At 37.5% G+C, this 16,931-nt stretch overlaps 1 protein-coding gene across 1 annotated transcript in view; it reads left to right on the plus strand.

The window, feature by feature from the left end:
* Positions 1-955: 955 nt before the first annotated feature.
* LOC113040792 (carcinoembryonic antigen-related cell adhesion molecule 1-like) overlaps positions 956-16,931 on the plus strand; it is a 21,826-nt gene continuing 5,850 nt past the window's right edge. The window contains exons 1-5 of the mRNA XM_026199043.1: positions 956-1,085; positions 13,767-14,093; positions 14,705-15,022; positions 15,986-16,345; positions 16,444-16,568. Coding sequence (XP_026054828.1) covers positions 1,040-1,085; positions 13,767-14,093; positions 14,705-15,022; positions 15,986-16,345; positions 16,444-16,568 — 1,176 coding nt within the window. The 5' untranslated portion in view covers positions 956-1,039. The remainder of the gene's footprint in view (positions 1,086-13,766; positions 14,094-14,704; positions 15,023-15,985; positions 16,346-16,443; positions 16,569-16,931) is intronic.

Consider the following 16,931-nt stretch of genomic DNA (forward strand, 5'->3'; position numbering starts at 1 on the left):
AAATATTAAATAATGAAACAATGACATGGCATTTTGGTTTTATCCTTTAAAAAAAAAATTAATAACAATTTAGATTCTCTCCACATAAGCAGGATACAGCATACAGCAGGAACAGATTGAATGATAACATACGCGCTTATAACACTTAAAACGTGAATGAATTCAATCATTCTCATGAATTTGAATAAATATGACAACCGAAGGAGGATTTACTAAAATAATTAGGCTGTAGCGTTCGCACGTTAATATATACCACGCACCGCCGAGTAGACGTGCAATGAACTTGAAGCGCAGATGGCGTGACCGCGCTACTCTGAAACGCAGATTATTTCTGAGGTGGATGAATGATCAATTATTTAGGCAATATTTTTTATTAATGTATTGAAGTCCATAAAATTATTAGTTATTAGGGACTGTAGAATGAATTCTTTCATTTAGAAACACCCAGCAGTTTGAAAACACCCACATGGTGATAAACGCCCACTTTTGCTCTGCAGAGACCTAAGTCTCGCGCGTTGTGTCAGTAGTCACGTGACGACACAACAACGAATCACAGCAGCAGGAGGGAGAGGAGGAACAAATTGGACCCAGGATGTGAAAGCAGCGTTAGTTCAGGATTGTAAAGGTAGAAGACACGAGCAAAATATAATGAACGTCGATGAGAGATATTTAAATTAAATTATCGATTCAATTACAATGGTATCGATCCGATACCAATACCAGTGTTGGCATCGATACTATCGATAAGTCAGATTCTGGCAGGGAGTCGGAATTCGGCAAAAAACCGTTTCCGACACAGCATTTGTCTCACTGTACAATAATTATTATTTTTCATTATTGTAAGGGGTATGTTTAGGGTTAGGTAGGAAAGACTCGTCATACAATTACATAACACCAAAGGATTTTTGGTAAAAAAAAAAAAAAAAAAAAAAAAAAAAACACGAATGATCAGTGACTTTCACTTTCATTTCGAGTCAGGGGCAACACCCTATATTCTCCATAGAACCTGCGTTCATTTTTTTGTGGAAAAGTGGTGAAAATGAAGGTCTCCGTATTACTCGGAGTGTGTGCACTCTTCCTGTCTGGTAAGAAATGTATTTGTGACACCATTTTTTTAATTTAAAAGATAAAAACAAATGGCGCTGTGACGTAGACTTTATAATTTTGTGCCAGTTTTGATGAATGTACCACTCGCTATTGCTGTTTTGAGTTGCTGAATGTTTCAGATGACACTGTGATAGACATGACCCCATTTAAGCTTCTGTTTTCTGTATGTTTGTCCGTCCGTGGTCCCGTTCCTCAAGGCCTACTTTCGGCCTATCGCCTCCGGAAATTTCCGGATTAATGCAGAAACGTGATGTTCAATTCCGTCGCTATTGTAAAGAACAATGTCACTTATTATGAGTATTTAACAGTAGGGTCGATATAAAGTATCTTATTTTGGCAGTGTCTTTTTAAACCTTGTGGAATGCAGAATGTGATTTCTACCGACGGGGACTCTAAAATGTTAGACCCAACAGCCTCGTGCATATAGTGTGGTTGTGCTTCGGGTGATCCTTCACTCTAAAAATGGCTGGGTTAAAAATAACCCAATTGGCAACCCAGCACTGGGTAAATATTGGACAGAACACGTGCTGTGTTAAAGTAACCCAGCATGCTGGTTTACACATTTTAACCCAGCATGCTGGGTTATTGAGAAAACCCAAGACAGAGTCATTCTTACCATTTGTGGGTTTGCATTTTTATGATTCTGGGTTATTCTTGCTGGGTAATTCTTATAATCTCACCTTTGCTTAACAAAGCAATCATGGATTAATAAATAATGAAGAATACAGGTTATTTAGACTGTTAAAAAATATTTTAATGCCATCTGACATTCAAAAATTAGTACCAATGACAAACATGGAATTTTCCCTTTTTTTGTTTCCAGCAAATGCAAAATAAATAAAATAAAAATCACAGAACTACAGTTGCAATAAGAAAATTATTTCTGAATGACCTGTCTCGCTGTTTAACTATTACATTTTGACATTTTTAGCTATTTAAATACACAGTGATATTACATTGACAATTAACATTCTTTAAATTTAAAGATGTTCTTAAATTTATATCAAGTATATAAAGACTCCTATGTAGGTAGATGTGCACTGCTTAGGGTAGTTCAACATATAGTTCACCCAAAAATGAAAATTCTGTCATTTATTACTCAACTTCATGTCGTTACAAACCCGTAAGACCTTCGTTCATCTTCAGAACACAAGTTAATTATTATATTTTCGATGATATTCGAGAGCTTACAGACCAGGGTGAATAATTAGTGACAATTTTCATTTTTGGGTGAACTACTGTCAAACACTTAAGCTCTGAAGCAAAGATCTACACATGAGAGCAGTGTACTCTGTTATAGAGCCTGTCTATGGAAGGACAATTTTCAAAAGGAATTGCAAATTATATTTTCAATTGCGTTTTCCACATGTGACAAATTGTGACATAATCCAAACACAATTGCAAATCTTGAACAAAAACACGGTTTCAAAAACACTGAACAAAAATTAAGTAATAAAGTAATAAGCCTGTCATATTGATCAAATACTGCATCATAGCAGCTTTACAGTATTAAATAGGAAAATAGTGTGTAATAATGCAAAGGGACAAAAGTAAACACTCAGTTTTCAGTTAAAGTCAGTTTGTCATTGATTCAGTGATGTATTGTCCCTCTGTGCAATCAAATCGATGATATCGCTTGATATTAATGGTCCCCAACTAAGGAACCAAAACTCCAACGGTGACAGAATGGAGAAAAAAACCTTGAGAGAAAACAGGCTCAGTTGGGGGCCAGTTCTCCTCTGACCAGACGAAACCAGTAGTTCAATTCCAGGCTGAAGAAGTCAGATTGTGCAGAAGAATCATCTGTTTCCTGTGGTCTTGTCCTGGTGTTCCTCTGAGACAGGGTCTTTACAGGGGATCTGTATCTAGTTGTCCTGGTCTCCGCTGTCTTTCAGGGCAGTAAAGGTCCTTTCTAGGTGCTGATCCACCATCTGGTCTGGATACGTACTGGATACGGGTGACTACGGTGACCTTGGAATAAGAGAGAAACAGACTAATGTTAGCATAGATGCATCATAAGAACAAGTACATGAGGTGTTATTAATTACCATGTCTGTTTTTTCACTGTGTTGCACGTTACCTGCCAAAACTCAAAGGGAATCGCAATTACTTTAGCAACTTACTTCAGCTTCACATGGAAAACTGTCAATTTTTGTCAGGGGTGGGACCATACTATGGAGAGTGTTTGTATTGGGAGGTGATGTCACTCAAAGACAATTGTGCCAAATGCTTTGAACAATGGAGGTTAAGGCACTACTAAAGGCAGCTGCCGCTCAGAGAGATGCGTGTTAAAGAACAGACAGTGCAACCCGGATCTCCTTATATTCTTGGCATCTCACATAATAAATAATTCTGTCATTTTTACCCCAAATGCAACTACTATCCCCTGCTAACAGTTAGAACCACATGGTACTATTGGTCAATATTCACCATTAACCAAATGCTTTTCACCTGAGGAATAAAATATAGGGTAAAATGCAAATAGGTAAATCAGAGTAGAACTGCAATGTTGTTTTGCTGACGTGCATCAGAGTGCAAACAGTGAGAGATTTGGGGTAAAAACTACAGAATATATCCCAATAAAAACACGCCCCATAGTACAGTCCCACGCTTGACACAAACTGACAGCTTTCTGTGTAAAGCATCTGAAATTCAAATGCTTTTCAATTGCGTTTGGACTATGTCACAATGTATGCGTCCACATGTGGAAAAATACAATTAAATATACAATTTGCAATTCCTTTTGAAAATAGTCCAGAATATCCTTACCTGTCCTTTAATTATGATCAATGCCTGAGAGATCTGCTGGCATTTTTAAATCGCCACGACAATTGGATGGGGTTTTGTGGACTCTGCTCGTTTAGGGAATTCCATGTTTGTTCCAACCTTTAAAATGAAGTAAAAAAAAAATAAAAAATACAAATTGTTATATCTAAGCAGAATATGATCTAGTGATTGGCTGAAAGGTGTTCTTTCAAAAGGTTTAATCAATGGGATTTTCCAGTTATTATAAATCACAGTTTTATGTTAATATGCTGGCTATATCAAACACAGACACAAATAAGGGCGATCACACTGCATGCGCGCACAAAGACATTTCTATGACAAGTCACGTAGGTACTGGGTTACTGCGCAGCTTTAAAACAGTCCATATATAAACACTTATAGATGTACCAAAGTGATAAGGACAAGTCAAAAACACGAGCTGGAAAATTGGTATATCATGTTTACGATGCTAAATTAGGTACATTCTGAACACAAAGTTAGCTTTAACTATAGCACGAAATACAAATATATGTGCGTTTAAGTTACGTGAGGGTTAACGTTAGTTGATTATAACAGAAAAGCAATTTATGTAAAATGTATAATAAACACGAACTTACCGTTAGACGCCTCAGTAAGACTGCACTCGACGAGTTTTTTCTCTCACAAATGTATCCATGTGCTTTTCTGAAAGGAAAAAACACATTTTGAATTATAATTTGTATGTAAAAAGACTTTATAAACCACAAAAGCATCAAATCACCTCACTAACGCGGCCTAAGTCAATCACTGTGCGTGCGCGCACTTTGAAATGCCCTGAGACGTCGATTCTTTTCCGGGAATCACTTTGTTCGAGAATTACTGAACCGGTTTATTTGAACTGGATCGTCGGTTCTTTTAGACCTGCGGTCCGACTATATTGTGCGTAATTTCTATGATTTACATGTCGATATGGACAACTGCAGGCGTTTACATTAGAGCAGAAAGTCGTATTCACTTTTTGAACTCATTTGACTCACTTAAATGTTAAATTCGCTTTTCAGTGTCAGAAACGACTTTTTCCTCTATTTTCACAGGTATTCGCATATTTCAGCCATCCGTCACTGCCCAGATAGCAATGAGTCGGCGGACCGCCGGCGGCGCTCCGGCGGCAGTAGAAGCGTCAGAATAGCGTAATCGCAAACACGTTTGACGGTGCACCGCCGGCGGCAGCCGCTTTTTAGAAGCGGCAGCCGCCTTCCTACCGCCTTCGTTCCGCGGCCGGCCCGCGGGCCAACCGCCGTCCCGCCGCCGTTATATCAAAGGCGACCCTTCCGCGGCCCGTCGGAGGCAAACGCTATTTTCGAGCGATCGGTCGCCGCTTGCTTATTTATTTATTTATATATATATTATATATTATATATATAATGCAGTTTATCAAGAATAATGATTGATCAAACCAGACAAATTTCCATTTGACGTTTTAATTCCACATTTCAAAGTACAGTAACTGTCATTGAAACATGATGTCAGATCCCTGAAATATAAATAACAGAAAAAAAGAGAAAAAAATAAAATAAATACACACACACACACACATGCAGGTTTCCAATTAAATTGTAAAAAAAAAAAAAAACAGCCTTAGCTTACAAGCAAATTATAACACTTACAATAATTGTTAATAATATAAAGAGGTCAGCTCTGGCATGAAAAGAATTACCAGTAAACATAAGTAATGAGTATATCTGGTACCAAAGAATGTGCAGGACACCAAAAAAATTCAGGTATAACATCACATTTACAAGCCATTTCTAACAATAAGATAAGTGGTAATAATTTAGAATAAAGCTCTGGAGTAGAATAGACCATTATAATGGCATTGCTGACCTGGGGTACAAGATGTCTCTTGTATCTGTGATAAACATCTTCAAATATATATATAAAATACTGAGGTAAAAAAAGTAGTAGAACAGATATAACTGCAATGCTGACCTGTGGCACAAGGATTTACAAGCTATATTTAACAATATAATAAGTTAAGCACTATGATAATATCCACAGTGAACAGTGTGGATTGGGGAGTGCAGTCTGACACTTCTGGCTTCTTTAGGGGTCTTGATGTTACTGACTGCAGGATAAAGAAAGGGTTCCAGTTGTCAGTGATGCTGGGATGTCAGTAGTCAGCCTAGGTTTAAGGGGTCGGCTGTGGGTCCCTCTCAGCTGTGCGGCGCCACCATCATTCTGCTTTGTTAGAAAACACCAAATAATTTAAGTTATACTGAAGTCTTTCTAGATGTAAAGCTTTGGATACCTACTGTAGCTAGTTACATTTCTACATGTAATGTAACTAGCAACATTGCTTAACCTCAGTGTGTAAGTTACTGTAACAAAGGCACAACAGCATGTGTTAGCTAACAATTGCTAGCCACTCTAGCTACTGGACTAGCAGCTACTTGTTCAGACAAACAAAATCATTTAAACAACCTATATACAACGTTAGTTTTGTAAGAAAACACTAGATGTAAAGCTTTTGCTACGTACTGAAGCTATACACATTTCAACATGCTTGAACAGTGTAAAAAAGGCGAAACAGCATGTGTTAGCTAACACTCTGAACTAGACTAGCAGCGTGCGTGTCGGAACAAACAAATGAAAACAACCTAACGTTACTGGTATCATCATTCGGTTTAGTTAGAAAACAACACAAGTTATACTGATCAGTCTTGTCGTAGATTTTGCTACCTACTGCTGGAACCACATTACCACATGGGCGGCGGCATAATTGTCCATACAAGTAACTGTAGTTAATTCGACTGACCAAAACTAACTTAAAACACATACGTACTCACACTCGTATAAACATACGTATCTTAGAAGAAAAGAAAAACTCAACGCCTGGAAGAAACAAAGTAGCTATTACAGAAAGTTAATTGTAACATGGCGGCAACTTTGTAAACAAGGCTAACTTACTTTAGCCTTACTTTAGCTTGACTAGTAAGGCATGAACAAAGATGACTACAGATTTTACAAAGATAAACTAAAAACAATGTAAACATAATATTGCGTTAAGGAAACATGTACTTACTTAAACGATGGTAGTCCACAGAAACTCGCGATTGAACGGCGAACTGACGCGAATGTGTGCTCTAGTTATGTTGTTTGGGGAGGGGCCAGGAGCTCAGTGGCTCCAGTGCGTCATCGAGCCACCGTTTTAGCTCCGCCCAAAAAAAAATCCTGAACACAGCAATGGTGAAAACCTATACTTTCTAACATTTATAATGTGTTTACATTTTTTTAAGTGTTTTACTGTCTTAAACATTTGTACAGGTCGCAATTGCAAATTAATCCCTTATACATGTAAAAAGTCAAAAAAAAAAAAAAAATCGAGGTTGGAAAAAAATGAAAGACATAAAATGACATTTCCTGGAATGGCAGAAAGACGAAATATTTCTAAATATTTCATAAATCTGCCAGTGCAGCTGTGAAACCAGAGGAGCTTTTAGATTTTAGTTTATCCTTCTGATCAGGTCAAAACAGAGATTTTCCTGTTTATGATAGGCTATTACCATGGTTGCAAATTAATAAAAAATTATAAAGTATAGACCTACCCAAGATTTTGGCCATGTTGCAGATGTCTTTCACTGTTCACTGATGTAGCCAGGCATTAGTGAAAAGTCTAACTTCATCAATTTATTCAGCTAAATTGTTCATACCATGAATTAAATATCTATTTTAAAACCTAATCAGAATCAGAAAGATATTTATTGCCAAGTAAGTTTTACAAAAGGAATTATTTTTGGTTTATGCATGTCTCAATTGTGCATAAATCAAAGAAATGTAAACAATTTTCACCTAAGTGCATAAAATAATTTTACATATAGCCTATTAGGCTACTCTATCGCTTCAGAGTTTCAAAGTAATTTAAATTTAATTTCCTAAACCGTACCTTATCATGGAATCAAGAGTCAAGAATAAACCCTAATGGCTTAAAAAAAAAAAAAAAAAATAATAATAATAATAATAATATGGGATTTAATTCACATATAGGCTATTATGATTTTATAATCGCTTCAGATGTGAAAAGTAGTTAAAATGCTGTCAGTTCCACTTCCATTCTAACTCCCAACATGCTAAACATAGCCTTGGCTGCTGGTCGATTTTAGTAGAAATCCTTGTATTTCAAAGCGGCTTGCCGCCAGCCGGCCGCGGTCCATTAGACGGAGGCAACCGCCAAAGAAAATGAAGCAGTCGGCCCGCCGGCTTTTCGCCGGCGGCATCTCGCAAGAAATGGGAGTGACGTATTCGGCGGCAAACGTTTCATCCCCGCCAGCGGGACGCACCTATAGCCGACAGCTTAGGGCCGGCGGCAAAAAGAAGCCGTGCGGATATTTTTTGCTAGCTGGGTGTCTGAAACTTAATAAAACTGTATTAATCTGTCGTCTCAGATACCTTAACACGATTATGCGAGTCACGTAACGTAGGTTGGCCGTTTGAGGTAAACAGTTCATCATTTAACGTAAATAATGTTGGCCTGTAGACGTTTAACAGTATTGTTGCCGCAAAAAAGTTATAATTCTGCCAACTGAAAATAATTATTAATGAAAAAATTAAATAAACTTACCTTAAAACAGTTGAAAGCCGTGGCTTTGCCCCGTTGTTCTTCCAAAATGACAGTTGGGGAGCGATTTAAACATCTTCAAGGCGCGTTAAATAACCCAGCGCTGGCCTGAAACAACCCAGCGACGCAACCCAGCAGGTTTAACCCAACTCCTGGTAAATTGAAACTACCCAAAAGTGTTTATAAAGAAATAAAATAACCCAACAAAATGACCCAACAGACTCAACCCAGCATTTTGGGTTAAAAAATAACCCAGCCGTTTTTAGAGTGTTGAAAGAGTCCCAACTCTAGATCCTTTCTGACGCCGTCAAGTCACCTTTATTTATATAGCGCTTTTAAACAAAATACATTGCGTCAAAACAACTGAACAACATAAATAAGGAAAACGGTGTGTCAATAATGCAAAATGGCAGTTAAAGGCAGTTCATCATTGAATTCAACGATGTCATCTCTGTTCAGTTTAAATAGTGTCTGTGCATTTATTTGCAAATCAAGTCAACGATATCGCTGTAGATGAAATGACCCCAACTAAGCAAGCCAGAGGCGACAGCGGCAAGGAACCGAAACTCCATCGGTGACCCACATAGCAACATTGTGTCGGCCCAGATCCGGACCACATCTGGCACCCGTGGAAAGATGATCTGGCCCACCCACATGCAGCGTGGAATGATGGCACTTGGGCAGACCGCTCCTGTTTGCCAGATTTGAGCCACAAGCAGGCAATAGCAATGCCACATGTCAGCCAAGAGTAAAGAAATTAAAAAGAACTGGACCTTATCTGAGCCACAAAATCTGTGTATATTAAATATGAAGTAATTTCAGCCTTAATAAGCCTGTTAACAAGCAGAATCACTGAAGGAAAGAAGAGAACAGAAAAAAAGATAAGCAGAAAAACAAGAACTACAACTGACTTCAGCCACAACTTTAGATTAAATCAATTGAAGATAAATCTCTCAAGATCTCAGCAGAGGAGGATTAAACAACTCCACAAACAGCTTTACCAGCTTCACTTATTACTAACCAGACTGACTTTATTTCTGTTAGACATCTACAAAAGTTTTTATTGAGAATAATGAGTACATTTAAAAAATGAGGCAGTTTTATTCCTAATAAGAATATTTATTGTAGTCAGACACTTTAACATTGTAAATACACCGTTTGAACATTAACACTGGACTGTGCTTACATACAGGTAACATAAATTAAAGACTTAAAGTTTCAATTAAAATGTGTTATAACAAAAGTAACATAACTGTACTGTACTTAAATGTAAAAAAAAAAAAAAACCTTACTCAAAGATTAAATTAAAATGTATTAACATTAATATTGAATTTAGTGATTCTCCTGTGTAACCACTAGAGCTGGCCTGAAACTGAGAACCACTGCTTTTAACAATCCTAATTCATTTTTTAAAGGGTTAGTTCACCCAAAAATGAAAATTATGTCATTAATAACTCACCCTTATGCTGTTCCAAACATGTAAGACCTCCTTTTATCTTCGGAACACAGTTTAAGATATTTTTGATTTAGTCCGAGAGCTCTCAGTCCCTCCATTGAAGCTGTGTGTACGGTATACTGTCCATGTCCAGAAAGGTAAGAAAAACATCATCAAAGTAGTCCATGTGACATCAGAGGGTCCGTTGGAATTTTTTGAAGCATCGAAAATACATTTTGGTCCAAAAATAGCAAAAACGACGACTTTATTCAGCATTGTCTTCTCTTCCGTGTCTGTTGTGAGAGAGAGTTCAAATCAAAGCAGGGTGTCCGGTTCGCGAACGAATCATTCAGTTCACCAAATCGAACTGAATCGTTTTAAACGATTCGCGTCTCTAATACGCATTAAACCACAAATGACTTAAGCTGTTCACTTTTTTTAATGTGGCTGACACTCCCTCTGAGTTAAAACAAACCAATATCCCGGAGTAATGCATGCACTCAAACAGTACACTGACTGAACTGCTGTGATCAACACCGAGCCGAGCCAAATAACGAACAATAGACTGACTCGTTCACGAGTGAAGAACCGGTTGCATCGGTGTTCAGATCACCAGTAGTTCTTTCGGACAGTTCGATTCAATAAACCGGTTGAAGAAAACGGTTCACCGGTTCTTTTGCGCTCTATGTAATGGCGTCATTTGCGATGATTGCCCTTGATTCAAGCCTTCGGTTTACCCGCACCCATAACACTAGCACAGAATCAGTTCAGAATCAATCACCAAAAGAATCAGTTCAGTTCAGACGCTCTGTGTGTCGGTGTGCTTCACGCTGAATCACACATGCGCAGTATCATCAGCTCCTCGGTTCACGAATCGGACGCGTCTGACAGAAACGGTTCTTGACTCGTGAACGAGTCAATGTTTTGTTCGTTATCTGGCTCAGCTCGGTGTTCATCTTCAGTTCTCTCTTCACAGCAGTTCAGTCAATGTACCGTTTGAGTACATGAATTACTCCGGGATATTGGTTTGTTTAAACTTAGAGGGAGTGTCAGCCACATTAAAAAAGTTAACAGCTTAATTCATTTGTGGATTAATGCGCATTAGAGACGCGAACCGTTTAAAACGATTCAGTTCGATTTGGTGAACTGAATGAATCGTTCGCGAACCGGATATCCAGACTGCTTTGATTTGAACTATCTCTCACACAGACACGGAAGAGAAGACAATGCTGAATAAAGTCGTCGTTTTTGATATCTAAATAATGGACAAATTTTGTGTTTTGTGGCTTAAACAGCCGCGGATCAGTAGCGGACTGCAAACGCGTCATGTGTGAAAGCACAATGAGTCCGTGCTGCTTCAGCACCACATACGTAACGCACACGGAATGCAGACGCACTGCAGACGGATTATATGTGAAACAGGCCTTAGACTTGCCATGGAAGCGTACCAGCAAAATAACGCCGCGAGGTAGAAAAAAAAAGAAAAAAAAATTTTTTTTTAACCCTTTCTGTATATACTTATGTGTTACATTTCTGGTGGTTATGTGTCTACTAACATTCTGTGAACGCCTTGTTGAGCATTATTTATCTAACCATAGCCCTCCAGCCCAGGTGAGCCTTCCATTCTTGCATGATTTACATGCAGAAGTCAAAAAAGAATGGAAGAGGCCATTTTCTTCTCGCATCCATCGGTTTCAGCATACGAGTTATGCTAACATCGAGGGCATGCACGAAAATGGCTATGAGAAGATGCCCCCTGTAGAAGAGACGCTGGCTAGCTATCTCTCTGTGGGGGAAACATCCTCTCTTAAATCTCCCTCTTTGCCATCTAAGCCCCTCCAGGATACATCCCGCTTAAATGGCAAAGCATACGCAGCAGCAGGTCAGGCTGTGGCTTCATTGCACACGATGGCAGTGCTTCAAGCCTATCAGGCTGACCTGTTGAAAGACCTGGATAAAGGCTACCCCGGGCCGAGGCCCTAACAAATAAACTGGCTATGCAGCTTAGGCCTTTGGCCGTAAGGGATAATGTCACAGACAGCCGTCTAAACGTCCCAGGGGCAACTCCCATGGAAATGGTAGAGTTGGTACTTAGTGCTCACCATGATTCTGACCTGCACTCCCCTCAGCATGGCGGCGTGGGTATACTGTTCTCCAAAGCAACCCCTAAGAGGACACAGTTTGAAGTTCCCTCGAAAGGGAACTGTCTCAGGTTACGTATGTAACCATGGTTCCTTGAGTAGGGAACGAGACACTGCGTCCTCTAGCTCCCTGCCATGCTTCGGACGCAAGCTTCTGACGAAGAAGATAAATGACGTGCTCTCCAGTCGCTTATTTATAGTCGCACCGTGTAGTGATGTCAGAGGCTGTCGCCGGCCAACGCGTTGGTGTTTTTTCAATGTATGCTTCAGACACGGGTCACGACGAGGTGTTCCCCAAAGCGGCCCCTAGAGGAAACAGTGTCTCGTTCCCTACTCAGGGTACTATGGTTACATACGTAACATGAGACCGTTTTTTGGTTTTATTTGTAGTAAAACCATGGTTAATTTTCCTAAGGGTAGCTCCCCTGTAAGAACATTTTGTTCATTTTAAATTTAAATACATAAATCTGGTGCATTTTGAGAGCAGAATCAAGTGACTAGATGAATTAAGAAATATGTGCCCTTGTAAACAATTTTGTGCTAATAGTAATTTATTTATAGGTTGCATAGATGTGAATACGAAGGTAGGGCACAATTTTCACAATATGAATTCTTATAAAAGCTACAAATGCTCGTCAAGAGCAGGGAGTGATTTTCTCCTCGTCTTTTCTTGTTTGATTATCATTAAAGCCAACACTTAACTCAAGACACAAGACAGAAACAAGACACAGGATTTGGTTCATGAGGTTGAGATTTTTACACATTTTTTTAAAGATTCTCAATGAAGAAATATGAATTATCATATGCAGTAAAAGACAACAACACTCAAACATTGTAAAGGGTTTTTGCACAAACTCCACTGACTGGGTTCTCTCTTGAATGATTTCATGTGAGTCTCATCTGCTCATGTTTCTTCCACTTACAGTTATTTTTAAGATGTACAAAACAGCTCATTATGCTACTCTATACTGTCACATGGTATTTCTTATATTTTATTTCAATGTATTGCAAAATTAAACACTGCACAAATAGTTTTACTTCCTGCTTTACTAGTCTTTTCTTATAGTTTTACTGTTATTTTAGTATTCTTCTAGTTATTTACAGGAAAAAAGGTAAGCTATTTATGTGCAAGATATCCAATTTGATAGCATCAGGTTGGATATCTTGTACATAAATAGCTTACTTTTGTTTTACAAAATTAGGGGGATAGTTTTTAATCTCTTTAAAATAGGCTGTACTGAATGGCTCAGTGTCATGCAAAACCAAACACATTGACATTTTCCACAAAATACTTGTACAATCAACATGTATTTTGAAATGACAGGTAATGAGAAAATCAAAGCACTATTTTAATCTTAAACATGAAGTAGTCTTATTGAGTTCTGATATGGAGGAAAGCTAGGTAATTTACCAGCTCTTTAAACTGTTGTTAGTTAACAGGGGTTGAAGAGAATATGAAAATATGCAATGATCATAATTATGTATTATGTATGTATGTTTTTTTTGTTTGTTTTTTTGCATTATGAAATGTACAATATCATCCTTGAGACTCATAAATATCATTGAAATACATATTCACTCTGAATATATGTTTGTATATTCGCTTGTTACATTTATAATCCAGGCATTCTGAATCCATTGCAAAAAATATCTCAAGACTTTACTGATGTATATTTTTGTCCCACTTTACCAGATTTATAATTAATGTTCATTTCTTCAACAGCTGTTTCCAGTGCTGGTGAAGAAGTAGTGTCTGTGTCTGTGCCTGTGGAGGGAGATCAGGTCACTTTAAACACTGATGTGACTTTAACCCCACAACAAATAATAAAATGGTACTTTGATAACACTCGCATCGCTCAGATAAATGGAGGTCAGAGTTTCATCTGTGAAGATGCTGAGTGTCCTGAGAGATTCAGAGACAGACTGAAGCTGGATCATCAGACTGGATCTCTGACCATCATGAACACCAGAACCACAGACTCTGGACTTTATAGACTACAGATCATCAGCAACAGCATCAGTGACAAGACCTTCAATGTAACAGTCATTGGTACGTATGCATTTTTATCTGTCACCTTCACATACATGTCAAATAATTAACACAACTAACACATGCTGTTCACAAAACAACCGTATGAACAACCATACAATATTTTTTTTTCAGCAATCTCTGCAATCTGATAAGTGTCTTTCTTATATAGTATTCTGTTCTAATGAAAAAAAAGAGACCAAGATAGATTAGATTTCTGACACAGACTCACCCTATTTCATATTTAATCATTGTTTTAAAACATTCTGATGCTCAAGGTGGATCTTACAAAGTACATATACTTCACATTCCTAATTCTGTGTATTTCTTTTAACTAATTATATTTATTTTAACTAATTTAGTGTGTTTTGTGAATGAATGTTAAAATATAATCAGCTACCAACATGGGTCGTGCTGTTGAAATGTGTGGGTAGACTAAATACATGCAACAACGGCTTCCCAAACTATAAAATATTAACGAGACTAATTATTTTCCGAGACCTTCAGTGGGCTAATATTCATCAGGGGTCTAATGGTCAATCTTTATCAACTACATAGAAACTATTCTTGATGTATATTTTTGTTCCATTATCCCAAATGTCATTTAGTATTATCAGTTTATTTATTTTCAGGTGCGTCTGGTGCGGATAGAGGCAAGTGTGTGATGGAGGGAGATTCAGTTACTCTAAACACTGATGTAAAAACAAACCAAAATGACAGAATTAAATGGTTTTATAATGACACTCGCATCGCTCAAATCACTGGAGATCTCATCTGTACAGATGTTGAGTGTAATGAAGGTACTGAGAGATTCAGAGACAGACTGAAGCTGGATCATCAGACTGGATCTCTGACCATCATGAACATCAGAAACACAGATGCTGGACTTTATCATCTACAGATCATCAGTAGTACCAGCAGTGACAAGATCTTCAGTGTTTCTGTCTGTGGTGAGTCATTTAGACACAAGTCCAAGACTAAAAAATAACCAAGATATATTTATATTTATATACAAACTCCTATTTATTAAGAAATGGCTTTACCAAAATTGTTGTTGTTTGTCCTTTTGACATTTATTTCTGTGAAAGTAAAAAATAATAATATTTGATTGAATTGGTTTAATAATGATATTAATAGTATTCCCAACTTTACCATGAAGAAAGTGTTTTTATAGGTGCAGCTGTTCAAAGTTGAGCTGGCTAGCATTTTTTGAGTTATCGTTAGTTTGAATAGTGACAGGATTTTTGTTTTATGCATTTAAAAAAGTGTTATTAACTACATTTTTTTTTTTTTGCTAACGGTTAACTACACGTTCAGTTGCATCAATCTAAAGTTTGAAATCAAATCAATATGATCAATGTGTTTTACAGATAAAATATGCAATTCAAAATATGAAACAACATGGAAAAAACTATTTTTCAAGATATATGTACCTCATTTGTTGTATATATGTAAGGCCAAGTTTTCAACTTCCAAGAATAAACCAATCCAGCAGAATTTGATCTTCACACAGATTATAAATGAGTTTGTGTATATTATATCAGTGACACTCAGAACTTTTTATTCTGTTTTCCTGTATGCTAATTGCTGTTATTATGATTTCCCTTTATATCATAATCATAATAAGTAATGTTGATTCATTGCTACACAGAGAATCACTCATTTATTTTGTGTCTCTACATTGATGGCTATAATAAATATATATAATAATTGCACTTGTTTTTTTTATTAATTGCACAGCTGTAATATTACATACACATTCATGTTCATATACAGTACATAGATCATATTAAACATCTGCTGTGTTGATTTTATAGTTTACACCTTTAAAACCGTTTGATATAAAGCAAAGAGTTGTGTGATGTTTTTCTTCCGCAAAAGATCCTCCAATCATCTGTTGGTTTGTGTTTCAGATGTTCCTGCTGCTGATCGAGAAGAAGTGACAAAGTCAGTGAAGGAGGGAGAATCTGTCACTTTGGATCCTGCCGTAGGAAGAATAGCATATAATGTGATGAAGTGGTATTTTAATGACATTGTCATCACTGAAATCACTGGAGATCAGAGTAAGATCTGTGCAGATGAAGAGTGTAAAGAGAGATTCAGAGACAGACTGAAGCTGGATCATCAGACTGGATCTCTGACCATCACAAACACCAGAACCACAGACTCTGGAGAATATCAACTAGAGATAGTCAGCAGCAGATTCAGCATTCACCGTCGTCGTCGTAGTATTGGTGTCACCAGTGTTAAAAGATTCAGTGTTTCAGTCATTGGTGAGTATAATTCCTCTTTTTCTTGAGGAATTTTAACATGCTGGTGAGTATTTTTAAATCCAGACATTAATAATGACTGTCTGTATTTGTTGTTTCAGAATTAGGTTTGTCTTCAGGTGCTATTGCAGGAATAGTTCTTGCTGTTCTGTGTGTGGCTGCTGCTGCTGTTGTTGTGGTTTACAATAACAGAATCCCATCTACAGCTACACAAGTACCTGGGGAGGTAAGTATTACAGTTGATTTAACAAGATATGTGATTTAACTGTGCAGATTGATTTAAAAGAACCCCATTACACTGCAAAATAATTATATGTTGTAAATACAAACATTATTGGAGCACATTTATTTACACTTTTATTTATTTTCACATTTATATATTTATTTATGTATTTATTTCCACATTTATTTTTACATTTCTTTGTACGTAGGGTAATGAGGAGGGCATGTTTTACCTCGAGCCAGAGTAGGCGAGGCGACACTGTTGATAGTGAAGGATGAATGACTTAGATGGGCATTATGGTCAAAATCTTATATCACAGATCAGATCAGATCAGACTACAGACAGTGCACTGGGGCCCATACCACA

Source organism: Carassius auratus, chromosome 22, assembly GCF_003368295.1.
Source record: "Carassius auratus strain Wakin chromosome 22, ASM336829v1, whole genome shotgun sequence".
NCBI lineage: Eukaryota > Metazoa > Chordata > Actinopteri > Cypriniformes > Cyprinidae > Carassius > Carassius auratus.